The following is a 17,846-nucleotide window of genomic DNA, read 5'->3' on the forward strand; positions in this document are numbered from 1 at the left end:
TATCAGTGAAGGTGGAGGTGGGTACAAGTCCCATCCTAGTGTAAGTGTGAGCACGGTTGGAGAATCAGAAGATTTAGGTAGCGAAGTAGGGTTGGAAGCATGCAAGCAAAAATAAAAGCAAAATGAAGTTTTCAACCCACAAGTTGGTACTAGCGTGAATTCAGGAAGTGAAAGGGCATAAAAGGTGGCCAAATGAGTTGTTTGCTTTTTCACAAAATGGAGGTGACACGTTGGTGATTTTAGTAGCTCAAGAAATGTAGTCAGTGGATAATGTTATTATCCCAAAATATTGTGCAGGTAGTCCAAAAGGGAAAAGTCAATGTTAGCTCCAACAATTAATGAAAGTCAACAAGTGAAAGAAAAAGAGACAAATGGTGAAAAAGTGATGAAGAAAATGAAAAAAACTAGGATATGAAAGCATGTGGAAGTAGTTGAGGTCAAAATTAGGAAGGGCATGTGTATTAGGAAGAGGCATGTCACAAGGAAAACCACGAACGTGAATAATGCTTGGACCAATCGAGCGATAAAAGGCTATTTTGATGGCCAATCTTGGATAAAAGACCCAACAAAGAGATGGGTTAAGCCTATCAGCAGATTCCTAAGTGTGGTATAGGAAAGTCCCAAAGAAGTCACTGAGTATGTGATTGAAACTCAATCCCATTCGAAATCGTCTCGAACCCTAAATTCACAAAATTCTCAAATCACGTTATCCAACAAAATCAACAAATACAAAATCTTAACCTGGGTAAAGAAGTCTCAGTGGATTCAGGAGATAAATTTATCGTAGGTTCCATTCTTTGTTGTGAATCAATAAAAGATTCCAATGTGGAGTAAGGAAACAATCATTTTTTTTGGCTAACTCAGGAAATGGGGCGGCAAGCAAGGTATGGAAATATGTTAAAGCCTTGGGAATTTAAGGAGTTAAAGAGGATAAGGTGTATGAAGATGCGATACATGAAATGGAGTTGAGGTATCAAAGTCAAGCTTGGAGGCGAATCAACAAAAAGGCATATGAATATAATGACTTATAATATAAGAGGTGGCCGAAACAACCTGAAGAGAAGAAAAATTCAAGAAAATCTGATGAAGGGAGGGGCAGAGATATTTTTTCTACAATAAATAAAACTCCAATTAATGAAAGATGTTCGTATGAGAATATTCTAGGTAAACATAGAGGCCAATTTGTTAGCAAAGGTTGCTCAAGGCTATCGGGAGGATTGGTTATACTTTAGAGGATGGAGGCAATTGTACAATCGTTCAACTTTGCTGGTGACAAATTTATTGGCATTTGTTTAGACTTCAAATTACAAGTATGTTATTTTTTAAATGTTTACTCACCTTGTAGTATTAACCTTACGAAATATTTGTGGGAGAACCTTGCATTGTTGAAAAGAAAATGGGGTTCGGGATTGTGGTGCATGGCTGGGGACTTCATTGCCGTTAGTTGGGAACAAGCCAACATTGTCAATATTACATTAACGGGCAAAGCAATATCCATACATGGAAGTAAATGGCACGCATGCCAAACAAAATGGCACGCAGGCCAGACAAAAATATGGCACGCATGCCAATAAACACGATCTAACCATCCACCTCCTGAGAGAATGGGTCAATTCCCTCGGAGACGAGCTCCACCTTGGGATTAACAACCCGAAGTTGCTCCACCACATTGTTAAACACGGCCCCCAAGGTGTCAAGACATTCCTCCTCGAGCAACCGGATCCCCGCGATCAGCTGGGCACGAGTCAACTGGGTTTTTCCCTCCTTCGTCTCATCCTCGACTCTGCGGGCATCAACCTCCACCTCGGAAACTCGGTCATGAATATCATCTCACTCCTTGGTCGCCTCCTCGAGTTTCTTGGTCTTTTCATCTAAATTCATAACGATCCCAACCTGTATTTCATACTTATCCTTGTAATCAGTGAAGTCAATCTCCAGTTTGTTCACCTCCAGCTCGAGCTCTTTATTCTTGGTCTGCGGGTGCTACAAATCCTTCAATAGATATGTCTTCGCATCATTTAGGGCAAGAGCAACCCCCAGGACCCTCAACATGAGCAACATCCAAAACATAAAAAGTGCATCCATTCAGATTTTATTTTACATACCTAAAAGCACCTCCAGATGCAATTAGAATAATCTGCCTAAGTGCACCTTCCGTCAACCCCTGGATACACTAAGGTGAAGAATGCTTTCAGTTTTTTCATTAATACGTGAGTATGTGAAAAAGTAATTTCTAAGTTTATTAAGAAATATGTAGAGACCGGAAATTGGAAATAAATAAACCAATATATCTATAGTCTACTACTTTTGGTCCACACACAAATTATTTGATACAACATGTGCTGTTGTGCCTAAAAAATGGCAGAATGTTCAGAATCGGTAGGAAGTTTTTTTACGTAATGCTTCTGAGCAAGAGGAAGGACAAAGGGACCTCTAGCAATCCGTGTCTCCTTATTGGCCAAAGCTATGTATTTTCCAGCTTCTATGGCTGCAACTGTTGGCTAATAAAATAATGAGAGAAACTTCAGCAGTCTAATATATATTGTTTGGTAATAGTAATACCATCTTAGTTATGCTTTAGCTCCTAATAAAGCATTAGTATTAAAATCTCAATTGGCTAATAAATTAACACCATCTTAGTTATGTTTCAGTAAGTAAAAACAATAAGAATATTAACTTCTCGCTGTCGAACACGAAATTGTCGGCGAACACGGAATCGCTTAAGCTCTTACAATAATAAGAACTGTAAAAAAGGTTCCGACCATTGTTATACAGGAATAGAATACCAAAATACAGCTCTAGCACAACACACCAGGAATCAAGTTCTCCCATGTTCACTTCTTTTAAATCTCTTTTGTTTCCCTATTTCAAATATTGAAGAAAGAAATAAAAACTGCAAAACACCGACCTTATTGTAAAAACAGTGAAACACTGACAACATTCAAGTTTTTAGTTAGATAATAAAAACTTATATTGGAGTAAAATATTTCAAATACCTATGTTATTCTCCAGTCCATGTTGTTCATATCTTCCCGTCGTTACCACCACGTTTAAGCTTCAAACTAAATGAAATTTCATTAGAAAAATCTCATTCATGTAATACACCACCACTGACCACCTATTGATTTGACATAGCTCGGAACCTCAGCCTGACTGGAAACAATTTTGAATAATGCATCAGGCATCATTTTAAAAAATATTTTAAGAATCCTAATTACAAAATCAAAACCCTAAGTGTATAAGAAAACCAAACAGAACCCATACCTTGTTAACTTCAACATTCATCGGTAAAACTAGATCTACTGTATAACCTGAAAAAATAAATCACAAAATCATCAAACCAACCACAAAATTCCTAACTACAGAATCAAAAGCCTAAGTTTATAAGAACCCTAACTACAAAATCAAAACCCTAAGTTTATAAGAAAACCAAACATAATCCATACCTTCTTATCTTCAAAATTTACCGGTAAAACTCGATCCAGTCTATAACCTGAAAAATAAACCACAAAATCATCAAATCAACCACAAAAATCCTAACTACGTAATCAAAACCATAATTTCTAACCGATTAACACCACTTGATACCCTAAAATCTCAATCCAACTGATTCATACACCGTAAATCATCGGAGTACACCACCATCGAAGTACGCCGTTGTCCTCTCCTCCCCTGTTCTCACCATCATTGCCGCTAATTTTTTTCCCAGATCTGATTGATAACCTTGATCGATAACCCTTAAAATAAAGATTGAGGAAGATAAAGAAGAATAAGGTTGACGAAGAGGAAGAGGAAAAATGACGAGATAGAGAGAGAGAGAGAGAGAGAGAGAGAAATGAAGACAAAGAAAGTGAGAGAGTGGGTGTGAATGATAGGAGAAGGAAGATTAGGTTTCTGAAATGATTTGGCACATCGGAAACAGTGAAAAAGGAGAAGTTAGGCATGAATGCAACCAATTTGTATATGTGAGACAATGTTCGTAGTTACAAATGAATAAATGATTCAATAGTTATGCTAAGGCTATGCAAAGACCATATAAATTGATAAAATATATGCTAACGTGGAGATTAGAGGCAAGAGGGTATGATGTTATTTTTTAGATACATAATTTTTCTTGTAAATAAAAATATTTTTTATTCGATATTTTTTCGTAATGAATATTTTCTTTTAGTACAATTGTCATGCATGAGATTGCTACAACAGAATTCTCACATTTGCAGTTATTTTAAAAAAAAAAATTGATAAATTTATTTATCAATGTTAATTGACATTAGAATTTGTTATCATTTGTGTTATTGATGATACCTTTTATTATAATTATAAATTTAATAGTTTTCTCATTTTTTGTGATATTTTACTTGACAGAATCACATTAACAAAATTTTATTTAATAGTTTTCCCATATGATTGTGATATTTTATTTAATTATGATATTTTACTTATCGATGATACCATCTTTTTAGAAGTTTTCAGAACTTACCTTAAATATATATTTTTTGTTTATAATGAAATTATGTATTTATAGTATCATTGTAGGAAATAATAAACAAAATCTTACATACATTAATTTATAATCATCCTGGGTTATTATACTGTTCCAGCTTTTATTAGAATAATTATATTGATGTATTTTAAATCTCAATTCCCAACTTATATCGTATATGGCATGAAAAACGCTAATTCCTGTTTGTCATTTTAATATAAAAAAATTGTATGATCGGATTAATTATGCATTTACAAGAATTACTAAGGGTGAAATAGATATACTATTAAAATTTTAATAAAATATTACAAGATAATCATATTTCATTAAAATGTTACAAGATAAAATTTCAATCCTTTTAATTTTTTCATTGATATAATCATATTTCAATATTAAATTTTATTTGATCATTCAATATAATTATACTACAAAATTTAATGTATAACAATTCAAATGAAACCTCTTCTTAATAATAAACATGTTTTTAATTAATTAAATAATAGTATTAAATCCCTATTAATTTATAATTAATGCTGAAATTACAATTTGATATTTCAACGCATATGAAGTATTTGATTAATTTATTTGTAATGAAACGTATCTATACCATCAATTCACAATCTGTAATGAAGATTTCATCGATTTTGTTTTCAATCTGTAAGCCTATTATTTATAATATAATTAAATTTTGGAAAAAATAAATATAAGCTTTTATAGGATGAGCTTATAACTCATATAAATCGCTAAACGGATAGTATTCAACCAAGATATATACAAAAGATTCTCTTGGTGAATTTTACAATTTCACCATTCTAGAATTATAGATATATCCTCACTCATAAAGAAACTTTTTTCACAAAGGTATTTGGATCAAACATTTAGTGAGAGAAAGTTAAATAAACTTGTGTGTGTGTGTGTGTGTGTGAGAGAGAGAGAGAGAGAGAGAGAGAGAGAGATGAAAGTGTGAAAACACAATTCTGGATGCTTTGAAACAAGAAATGAGACATAGGTGAGGTCCCTGTAACTAGAATGTCATCCACATATACCAAGACATATAAGGTCACTCCTTGATGAGTGTAAATGAACAATGAGTGGTCACACTTGCTTGCAACAAAACCAAAAAGAAAGAGAGTTTTATGTAACTTTTCATACCAGGACCTGGGTGCCTGCTTTAGCCCATAGAGGGCTCTGTTTAGTTTGCACACTAGTGTCTTGTTAGTGTGTTCAAAACCTGGTGACTGCTGCATATAGATCTCTTCCTGTAGAGCTCCATTTAGAAAGGCATTATTGATGTCTATCTGTTGTATATCCCATTTGTAGGTTAGTGCAAGAGTTAGAATAACTTTAATGGTGGCTAGTTTGACAACAGGGCTGAAAGTCTCATGGAAGTCAAAGCCATATTGTTGGTTGAAGCCTTTGGCTACCAATCTGGCTTTGTGTTTGTTAATAGTGCCATCAGAGTTTTCTTTGAGTTTGAACACCCACTTACAGCCTATGGCTTTCCTATGAGGGGGTAGAGTAGTGAGTGTCCAAGTATTCTTTGCTAGTAGGGCATTGAACTCTTGTTGCATAGCCTCAACCCAAGGTTGTTGAGCTAGAGCTTTCTTGAGGGTGACTGGTTCACAGTGAGCAAGAAAAGTCTTAGGCTTGAGACTACCTGTTTTACCTCTAGTAACCATGGAATGGGTATTAGTGACCATGGTAGAAGGGGAGGAAGTTTCAGGGGCAGAAGATGAAATGGAATGATCAGATCCCATAGGAGAGGCACTGGTGTGACCCTGTTCAATATTGTTATGGGATACAGATTGAATGTAAGAAGGAGTGTTATCAGAGGTATTATTTTCCAAGTGTAGGGACTCGTTTTGATGTTCAAAAGGAGTAGCATTTGTAGTAACTAAAGGTTCTGCATCGTTATTAGGAACTGGGGTGGTATCTGCAGCATTGTGACCATTGGATAAAGAGTGGTCACTGATAGGAGAGATATATGTACTTGGTATTAATAAAGGAAGAGACTTAGGTGGGCCTGGCTGCTTTGATGTTGACTAGTCAGGTACCAAAGTTATGTAAGGAAAAACTTTTTCATTAAAGATAACATCTTCAGAAATACAAATTCTACCCTCTTTGCTAAGACACTTATAGCCCTTGTGTTGTGGAGAAATACCAAGATAGACACACTCAGAACTCTTAAACTGAAGTTTGTTTTTATTATATGGCCTTAAGTGAGGAAAGCAAGAACAACCAAAAGTTCTGAGAGTGGAATAGTCAGGAACTTTATGAAATAGGGCTTGGAAGGGAGAGATGAATTTAGGAAGAGTATGAGTGGGAAGTCTATTGATGAGATGTACTGCTGCAGTGAAGGCACGGCCCCGGTATTCCATAGGAAGCTGAGCATGGGCAAGTAAGGTTAAACCCATTTCTACTATGTTCCTATGTTTTCTTTCAACAGTCCCATTTTGATGGGAGGTGTGTGGGCATGTGATTCTATGGGTGATGCCTAACTCATTGAGATAAGTGGTGAAGGGCCTGAATTCACCACCAAAGTCAGATTGGATAACTTTAATGGTGGTGTGGAATTGTATTTTGACAGATGCAAGGAACTGTTTAAAGATGCTAAGAGACTCAGATTTCTGTTTTAGAAAATATATCCAGGTATATTTTGTATATACATCAACAAAGGCAATATAATATGAATAACCTTGACTAGATGGATTGGGGGAGGGCCCCCACAAATCAGTATGAATCAATTCAAAAGGAGCAGAGTACACAGTAGTAGTTAAGGGAGCATATATTCTATGGGACTTCCCTAAACAACAAGAATTGCAGAAATCATTATAGTTTTTATTGCTTAAAGAAATATTACAAAGTTTAAGAACAGTTTTAACTGCTGCAGAATTGGCATGACCCAACCTGTTGTGCCATAGGGCAAACTTATTTGGCATGGAATCTAAAGTAGTATTGACCTGATTAGAAGAGAGACATGCAGAGTTTACTGCAGGTGGCACAGATGACTCCAGAGTGAGATTGGGGAAGCAATATAATCCTCCAGCATCAAGGGAGCCTTCTAAGAGTACTTCCTTAGATGCCTGAGATTTAACAAAGCAGCTGTTAGAATGAAATTCAAAAAAGACATTGTTGTCTTTAGCAAATTTAGACACTGAAAGTAAATTGCGTGTTATGCTAGGAACATGAAGCATATTATTCAGAGTAAGATAAAGATGTGGTGCAGTCTTAGACTTAATATGAGCTTGTCCTATGGACTGAATTTGGAGCCCTTGGCCATTACCAATAAGGACTTTGTTAGTGCCACGATATGGTGCTATGTGTTGAATATGTGAATTTCTAGAGGTAATGTGATGGGATGCACCTGAATCCGCGAACCACGCTTGTGATTCAAGGTTGGAAGGAATGTTGAAGTCCTCCTGGTGTGCTAGAAGTGCAGTTGCTTGTGCTGAGGTAGTGGCATCATTGTTCTGTTGCTCTTTGGACTCTGTAGAGTGTTGAGTGTGCTTCAAGGTGGAAAGTTCAAAATGTTCATCATACCTGTGCCAGCAGTCGATCACAGCATGACCATACTTCCCACAGAATTGACATGTTGGAAGATTCCCTTGAGTGTAGTTGCCACGAGCTCTAGCACGACCACGACCTCTTGAACCAAATCCACGACCTCTTGATTGCTGATAGCCACCTCTGGTGGTCTTGGTGCTTGTACTTGTATTAGTGTGTGCAAGATTTGTCGTGGCTATAGTGAGAGAGAGTTCTTGACGATATTTGTCGAGTTGCGCTTCTTGAACGTAAAGCAGTGCTTCAATGTCATAGATAGAGGATAGTTCCCCTTTGTCGTATGTCATCATCACGAAAGGATTATACTCCTCTGGAAGGCCTTGGAGTATGGCATCGATTTGGTCTCTTTTAGAAATGGGATCACCAATCGAAAGGAGAGCATCAACAATTGCCCTAATTCGAAGCACATATTCAAATATTGAGCGATTTCCTTTCTTTGTAGATTTCAGTTCCGATCGCAGTTGGTGAACTCTGGCTTTCATGACGGCATTGAAGTGCTTGTGAACTTGATCCCAGATCTGATGAGAGTGCTGGCAAGATAGAACACGAGTGCTTTCAAGGCCACACAATACAAACCAGAAGCAATTACATAATGAACCATGGGGATGGGGGAGAAAGCAATAATAAATTTAAACCCCCAATAAGCAATAGGTCTGACATAAGTAATAATTTAAAGAAGAAATAAAGTAAATTGAGTTTCAAGTTACCGACTAATCGAGCTTTGACCGGCTGGCTAACCCTGAAAATTGGAAAAAGAAAAATAAACAGAAGGGGTGAGTGTAGGGACAGTTCATTGGCATTTGAAGATAAACCCTAATTTTAATTTAGAAGGCAAAAGATAACAAATATTTAAATAAATATAGAATCAGGACTTAACTTTTGATCTGATATGGCTCGTGGCTGAAGGACCTTTTGATTAACCTTGAAAAGTAGGCGCGAAGAAGAGAAACGTTAGTGCATTAACTGATCTACAACCCTGGTTTACCGGGGTAAATCAGGGTTAGAAATCATTAAATAATATAAACAATTTTAAACAATGCCAAAAATTGAAGAAAAGTCGAAAGTTAGATTTAATATTTTAGTTAGATAATTAAGGGATTAAATCCTAATTGTTTAATCAATTAAAACATTTGTAAGAAAAAAAAAGAATTGAGTTTAAAATAAAATAATAAGAAACAATTATAAAATTATGAAAAGTCGAACCTTCGATAAATAATTATAATTTTCTATCATAAAATTAAATTTTTGGAATAAGTAAAAATAAAATAAAAGAAATTATGATAAAAGAAATAAAAGAAAAAGAATAAAAGGAATTAAATTAAAAAAAAAATAGAGAATTCTTAGCTTTTATTCAGTGTGTTGCACTCCTGAAGGAACATGGTAGACTACTCGTTTGAGAGCATTGGATCTGAATCAGAAAGGATCCTTTGGCCAGTGTGGCGGAGTAAGGATCCACTCCATTTCTTACCCTCCATTTCTTGTCCATTACTATAGTTTTGTGTGCATAAAGTTAAATAAATAATAAATATGTGTCACATGTCCTAGAAATACGTGTAATATACACAAAAAACTATAGTAATGGACAAGAAATGGAGTGGATCCTTACTCAGTGTGGCGAGGGTGCGTCGTGAGTCCATATGGATGTCCTCCTTCATGGAATCTGGAGAGATAACAATTCAGAAAAATAATTGGCGAAAGTAAGGTTCGAACTGGCGCCCCCATACATTGCACTTCATAGTGGATACATCTGCCATCACTCCAATTCCATTTTGTTGTCAATAAACACGCGCTAACCATGTATATACAAAAAACGATTTAGAATTTGAATCAAACTAGCCCGCGCCCTGGTCTTCTTCTTCATTGGGATTTTCAGAAACATAGAATCCTTTGGCAACGGTTTTTAAGCATGGCCGTAGGTCTTCAACCTCCAAACCTGCATATGAACATCAAATAACACCAAATAATAGCATATATCGACGGCACACAATCTCACGAATCCAGTGGGATTATTAATTTGGTCTGAAATCATGTAGAATTCTAATTCCTCAAAATCACGAATGTAAACCCTAGCCATGGCATATCTTGATTCCTGTACCGAACCTTGCAATTAACGAGTCAAACAGTTCGCAAACACGGGTATAAACATGAATATGCAATCAAATTATGTTTATGGTGAATGAATTTGCAAAATCAAGCTTTGAAAGAACTTGGGCAAACCGTGTGGTAATGAGGGGGATTCTGAATGTAATCGGACTTGATAAAGATCCAGGTAGCTCTTATGAACACCAGAGAATGTGATTCAATCCTTAAAACGCCTTGAATATGGCTATAACCACGAAGAGGATTTTGATTTTTCTTGCACTTGATGAACTCGGTTTAGGCTTCTTTTTGTCTGCAATTCTTATAAAAAAATCGTCCCCTAGCATCTGGGAATAATGTCTATATATATTGGATGGAACTAGGTTAACAATATTGGCTTCAATCTTCTTGAATAAAGGATTATGGATTTGATTGAAATTAGTTTGTAAACCTTCCTTAATATGTCAAACTTCAATCTAATCTTACCAATTGCTACTAACACGAATTTTGACATATTATATGGTGTAATTGATGATCGAAATTGACCAATATAATATCTTTAATTAAATCTTTGATTTTCCTTTGATTTATATGTATTATATGACTTTTAAATGAATGAAAAATCCATATAAAATCAAATAAAACTCAATAATTCGTGGGAGTTGGGTTGGATGTCTTGGATATCATAAGGAACAAGATTGGGCCAAAAAAGGTTGGGTCCATTTGCAAGAAAATTCAATTTGAAGCCTTTTGTTTCACATTTTTTCTCTTAAAATCGACCAACTTTGACAAGGCATATCTCCCTCAATTTTTAAGATATGGAGGAGTTCTAGGACTTTTTGGAAACCTCAAGATGTCCTATACAAGCCACTTTGGAATCTTTTTTCCATTAGAATATTTTACCTTGATGATATGGGCTTGGACAAAAAACTGCTTTCGGTTGACTTTCAAAAAGGACCTATAATGTTTTAAGTCATATCTCTCAAATGAAGCATTTTTAAACTTGGCATGTGAGAGACAAAGTTGTAGAGAATTCAATTTCCTTCAAAATGAGCTTTGGATGGGAAATTTTTGATGTTCCATGTAGGAGTTATGGATGGTCAAAGTTCAGTTGACTTTCTCCTTTGAAAACCCTAATTTAGAAACTTTTGAAATTGTTGATTTCTGATCTTTCCTTGATGAACCATGATAAATTCTTGATCAAATGGTGAACGATACTTCAAAATAAGGATGTTGACAAAAAATCAGGAGTTTTGACTATACTTTGACCACAGTTGACTTTTAGGTCAAACTAGTCGACTGTTGACCATTTGAACTGTTGATTGAGCAATCTTGTGAATCAGTGCTTGAAAGTTGGCATGAGGATCTTTTGAGGCATATGAGAGGTTATGAGGTCCACTTGAATTGTTAGAACTTGATTTTTCTTGAAGAGAAGCAAAAACCCTAGTTGTGGGTTGTTTGTTTAGGAGAGTGTGTATCCACTTAGATCTTGAACTGTTGATACTTGGATGAGCTTGAGTATAAAAATGTGGTGGGAAAATTTTGGGGTATGACAACGAGGAAGAACAAATTCTGAGATAATGGAGAGCAGCCATGAGAACAGAGTTTAATCTTGAACAATCCAAGATTCCTACACAGTGGAGATCTTGTTAGCGATGTGATCTTCTTCAGAGGCAAACATCAGTGGAATCTTAGGATTCACCATGAATTGATGAAGTTTATGTGACAAGATGATCCCTTCGACCTGTTGATTCCAGAGGAGAAAATTGTTCTCCTAAAGCTTGATGGAGAGCTTGGGGCCGAAGCCATTGTTGAACGGAGAAGCCGAAGAGTGCAATTCTGGATTTACAGTCACCATGGTAGGTTGATGAACGTTGAAGATGCTTCTCAGAAGCGAAGATGAGACAATAAGGATGATGAGAGGAAGATGAGCGGAAGTGAGGATGGATCGATCACGATGATACCATGTTAGATTTGAAGAATGCTCTGCATTCAACCTGTTTGCTTTATTGATTCAAAGAATGCTCAGCATTCATCTTTTCATTCAAGGATTACACTTTGTGTAATATTCACCATACGGTTTACATTAGCAGATAAGGTTTATATATCCTTATTGCTATTGGACCATGCCTAACAGATTTAACCAATCCCTAACTGCCTAACAGAATTAATCAAGTAACCTATTACAAACTGACAGCGGTTAATAGTGAAACCAAAATTCAAAGAGGGTGAAGCTAGCTTATATCTAATAGGTAATAACATATCATGAAAATTAAGAGATGGATCCAACATCGATTTTGGAGGAACAATTGGTTAGGTGTGGAACCATTGTTTCTAAAAATTCCTTCTCTTTCTAACTGTTTGCAGGTTAAGAGGATAATGATAGGTAACTTAGGCTATTGGAGTGAAGATATTTTGAGTTGGAGCATCCCCTTAGATCTGATTCCTCTCTCTTATTAAACAACTTTTGAGTGGGAGGATATTCAATGCATCTTAGCCATGTCAAGTCCTTTCATGCTGAAACTCATTCTTTTGTTTGGTGGCGCAATGCAGACCATTTCTTTGTTAAATCTGCATTCCTTAGCCTACAAGCTCTCTCAAGCACAAGTTTCACGATCTCTATGGATTTATCTTGGCTTCTTATAAGCTTGTCAAAGTAAAACGTTCCCTCAAATACACAAATATTCGCTTATAGGCTATTTATCAACCAACTTCCAATGAAAGATGTACTTGCAAACCGTAGAATCATCCCTGAAACAGATAACTTGGTCTGCCTCTTATGCTTAGGTACCGATGAATATCATTTCCATTTTTTTTGTGTCCAAATTTTGCACTAGTTTGGTTCAAGATTATGGAATGAATAGGTCTTGATTGTTTACCTTCTTGTGTCAGCATCCTTGAACACATGAATCAGTTCGATAGAAAATTGAAGGGCAATATCAAGAAAATTTTCATAATTTTGGCTGGCAACAATATGTATGATATTCTATTTAATAAGGGCAAATGTAAATGATATAGTTTTATTGGCTAAATCTCTTTCTCGAAAATGGGCAAGTGCTTGCGGTTATTTCTTCTGCATATGCAGCCTGCGGTTTCGGGTTTGGATGGGGTGGTTTGGATGCCGGAAGCAGATAAGGTGTTCTCGATTAGAAGTTGTTATGCTCTTTCAAATGTGTTTCATGTTCTGTTTGGCCCCGAGAAGGAGCTTGTCAAAGCTTTTAATTTGATTTGGAAATTGGATGTGCCTCAAAAGATTAAGGCTTTTGGGTGGAGGTGTTTTATCAATAGAATATGTTTACAAGGGATCTTCTCCTTTTTAGATGTATTTCCTTTCCTTCTTCTATTGCTTGTGTGTTTTTAGGTTTGGAGAGGGAATCGTTGAATCATATTTTTGCTTTTTTGTGGCGTTTCCGCTTTGATTTGGAAGGAGATGGCTAGCTGGATTGGTTTTATTGATTTTGAGTTGGATTGTATCATGAGTAGTTTTTTGAGATGGTTTAGATTTTGTAAATTCAAAAAGGTGAAATCCGGTGGAGAAGGGACTATTTGGTAGGCTACTTGTTGGTCTATTTGAAAGCTTAGAAACAGGATCATTTTCCGGAATGATCCGTGGAATGTTTCTGATACCGTATGGAGTAGTAAGGCGCTTATTTAGAGGTGATCATTTATAGGGAAAATTACTCGTACCAATTATAACTTTTATGATTTTAGCAAATCTCATTTGTTATATCTTTCTTAGGTTGTATTTTGTGGGTAATTTTTCTTTAGTTCGAGCTTTTATCGCTCTTTTGTAATCTCTCCTAGAATTTTTGGTTCTTTTATAATATATCTTGATTACAAAAAAAAAAAATATTCCTGTTAATATTCAATATTTTGACCAGTAACTTTATGTTCTCGTCAATTCAATATTTTGATCAGTAACTTCATGTTTGCGTTAATATTGAATATTTTAATCAGTAACTTCAAGTTCCCATTAATATTCAATATTTTGATCAGTAACTTCATGTTCCCGTTAATATTAAATATTTTGATTAATAACTTCATGTTCACGTTAATATTCAATATTTTGATCTGTAACTTCATGTTCCCGTTAAAATTTAATATTTTGATTTAATGAAAATATTTTTGATTTAAAGATGTTACTGTTGTTAGAATGAAATTATAAACGATACAGTCTTCCAAAAAGTATTATATATATTACGGTTTAAAATTGTAGTAGTGAATTTAGACCAATAAAAGATTTTTTCCCAAATACTATTTTTGAATAAAAAATATTTGGATCATAAATACCATTTTTCGTATATAAAAATATTTAGAATAATAATAATTTTTTTCCCATATACAAATATTTATTTTGTTTAGGTATCGTTTACAAAAAGATTTGAATCAATAGACATTTTTCTCTCATATATAAAAATAACATCGTTTAAAAAAAAGTCTATTAGAACAATAGTATAAATCTATTGAAATCTATTGTATAATATCAGTAGTAAAATTCTATTGAAAACAAATATTATTAAAAGATTAACAAATGTATTATATTATATAAATGAAATAAGTAGTAGTATAAACTTTCAACAGCAGAAAAAGAAAATTACTTTATCTGGAAGAAAGGGAAATGGTTGGAGTTCAATTCAGACATCAACCTGGAAGCGCATCAAAGCAACGGATAGACGGAGCCACCTAAAAGACTATGTAGGCCTATGCGGCTATGCCCCCACTAGAAATAAAAACTCAATTTTAATATATATAGTAATGATAATGATCGTGTATATTGCATTGCATTAAGTACTTGTTTCACGTTAAAATATATTAAAAAATAGTCTATCAAATAATAAAATGCTCTTAATAAGCTGGAAGTTTTTATCTAATCTTTATGATTCTATGTTTTTAGAATTTAAAAAAAACAATGCTGTATGATCTATCAATTGATTTGTAAAGATAAAATACGCTGTGTAGTTATAAATAGAAAACAAGAAAGTTATTAATATTTTTAAAATACTAAAAAATTTATAAAAAAAATAATGATAACATTTATTTATAAATAATTATATTATATTTTAGTATTAATAAATTTATAAATTTTGCCTCCACAATAAAGAATTTCTGGCTCCCTCCCAGCCTACAAGCATGAGTTGCATTGCAGAAATTATATTTCGTTTCCAAAATTCAAGAAACATATCACTAAAAGCATGGAATTACGTATCACTACAAGCAAGATACAAACAACTAAAATCCTAACATTTGTCATTTAAAAAAATCAAATGAAAAATATGCAATGAAATTCATCTATCTTAGAACAATCCTCTATAAGTCAGTGGTAGTGGATAAGAAAAAATAATAATATTCATTCATACCAGAAGAACCAGGAGAAGGGTGTACACAAACTGCATAAACAGTGTTAAAAAAGAAACAGTTCTTAAAAAGTATTTGTAGCAAACATCCAAACACAGTGTTTGCATATACTTTAGCAACAACAAATCATTCAAATATGAAGTTAATATAAATACAACATAAAGTAGAAACTCTATAAATTATATTAATAATGTAATAACGTGAGAACCGGAGAAATTTATTAATTTATAGAGTTATTAATTTAAAGAGTTTTTAAGTAATTATATCGTACATACCAAACAAAAAAGCAAATTATATCGTACGCTGCAGCATTCTTAAAGGAAAATAGGAAAACAAACAACTATTGAATTATATTTATTTTTTTTCAATTTCTATGAATTATTAATTTATGATTTTCTTAGGACCGAAAATTATAAAAGGATCTCCCAAAAAATTATTATGTTATTGTTTTATGAGTTTTTCAATTTTTTATATTGGCCCAAGTTGAAACCGAACAAATTTATTATTTTAAAGAGTTTATTAATTTATAGAGTTTATTAATTCACAGAGGATTAATATAAAGAGTTTCTATTGTAGTTGAGGACAAGGGCAAGCCAGGTTATATTGTAAGACCATTTACAATGGGGGTGTTGAAAAAATTATTCAATAGTTGAATGTCTACAATGGTTTGTTGAATGAGGTGTTTAATGTGATGTGGATTAATTGGTGTTGAAAAGATTCAACATGTTGAATGAGAAAAAAGTGGGGCCACATGCAACACTTTACACAATTTTATTGGTTGTTGTGATTATTTAGATTTTATTTTCTTTTAATCATTTAAAATTAATTATTTCATAGTAAATAAATTTTTTATTTATTTTTATTTTTATCAAAATTCATTATTTTTTTTCCTCTATAAATAGAGACTTGGTTCATTTGATTTGGACTCATAAAAAAAATTCACTTTTAATTGATAATAGATATTAATATATAATCATAAAAACAAAACTTTAAAAGAAAATAAGAATATGATGTGGGGTAAGGTGTTGAATTTTATTAAATAAAACCATTGTAGTGAAAAAAATTGAATAGGTGTTGAATTATTAGGTGGAAGAGAGAGAAGATGATGTGAAAGATAAAAAGTGAAAAAGTAGGGTGTTGAATAATGTAACCATTATACATAGTCTAACTCTAAAAAGTGAGGTTACAATTTCAACAAAGTAAAATGACTAAGAAGCACAAATATTCTCTTGAAATTGAAAGTCATCAGAATATGCCAGAACCGCCAATCAACTTACTCAAGTAAGTAATTCAGTAGAAGAATGTATTTGTGTTAAATTGACTTGACAACACACAACAATTGTATCTCAACAGAAAAAATAACCACCACCCCCAAACAAGAGACGTGTTAGATTTTATTGGCACAGGATATGACCTCAGGCGCGGGCCTCTGATTCACGACTTGGGTCTGAAAAGTTGTAAGAGAGGTGGAAGAATCTTGTGCTTGAAAGATAATGTAATATATAGCACCAGGGGACCAAGTAGTCTTGACAATGCTAGCAAACACAAAATGTGTATCCTAAATTATAAAAAAAAAATTAGTTGATAGATCAAATGAATGAATGAATAAACACAATAAATAGCAGTAGTATTGAACCTTGTCAGCATTGTATTTATCTGAAGCAAACTTGCAAAGGGGAGTGAGACGAAGACGAAGATCTTCGCTTATATCAACGGGTCCTGTACCACCACATTTATCTGATATTTTTGGGACGCTGATAGCATCGAAAACCTGTGTTTACCACAATCAATCAAAATTAAACAAAAATCAAGTGAAAGAGAAATTGAAATCAAAGGAAAATGAGATGGTTACACTTAGGTTGAGAGAGCGTTCTCTATAATCATCCATGGCGACTTTAATTTGGTGATACTTAATGATCTGAGCCTTATTCTTATACACAAAGCGTCAGCACGAAAACACGAAAGGCTCAGGATCATCGTCATACATAGAGAAATCACTCATCTTAAGCTTTTTAAGTGGTTTGGAATTCAAAAGACGTTCCAATTTCGGTAGTTCCAATTTTGATTGATGTGATTCCAGTTTCGGTTGAGGTTCCGATTGAGGTAATTCCAATTCCGGTTGAGATTCCGATTGAGGTAATTTCAATTCCGGTTGAGATTCCGATTCCGATTCCGATCTGAGCCACTTACCTCTTTCTGGCAAGTTTTCAGAGGAAGGGCGGGTGACGCCGAACGAACCGGAATGGATTTCCATTGACCATTGCAAGAATCACCCGCGAGTCCGTTTTGTTTTTTCTTTGGGATTGTCTGCTTACGACGACCCACACGCCCACTACAATGACTACATAGATAGATATCCCTTTTATAA

The 17,846-nt window shown here is 34.2% G+C and overlaps 1 protein-coding gene across 1 annotated transcript; it reads right to left on the reverse strand.

Moving 5' to 3' along the window:
• Positions 1–16,402: 16,402 nt before the first annotated feature.
• LOC131642664 (uncharacterized) lies at positions 16,403–17,795 on the reverse strand. Its single transcript, XM_058912884.1, has 3 exons — positions 17,331–17,795; positions 17,115–17,249; positions 16,403–17,036 (listed from the first exon to the last, which is right to left on the reverse strand). Exons 1-3 carry the CDS (start codon positions 17,364–17,366, stop codon positions 16,866–16,868), a joined length of 342 nt encoding a protein of 113 aa, XP_058768867.1. The 5' UTR covers positions 17,367–17,795; the 3' UTR covers positions 16,403–16,865.
• Positions 17,796–17,846: the final 51 nt, after the last annotated feature.

The sequence above is a fragment of the Vicia villosa genome, unplaced genomic scaffold (genome assembly GCF_029867415.1).
Source record: "Vicia villosa cultivar HV-30 ecotype Madison, WI unplaced genomic scaffold, Vvil1.0 ctg.005559F_1_1, whole genome shotgun sequence".
Lineage (NCBI taxonomy): Eukaryota > Viridiplantae > Streptophyta > Magnoliopsida > Fabales > Fabaceae > Vicia > Vicia villosa.

What these genes read in the sequence shown, in the direction of transcription:
- LOC131642664 (XM_058912884.1), bottom strand. Translation starts at nt 17,366, where the DNA reads ATGGATGATTATAGAGAACGCTCTCTCAACCTAAGT. An exon ending in AACGCTCTCTCAACCTAAGT is followed by an intron (nt 17,250 to 17,330) that starts GTAACCATCTCA and finishes TGGTAAACACAG; the next exon opens with GTTTTCGATGCTATCAGCGT. An exon ending in ATAAATACAATGCTGACAAG is followed by an intron (nt 17,037 to 17,114) that starts GTTCAATACTAC and finishes TTTATAATTTAG; the next exon opens with GATACACATTTTGTGTTTGC.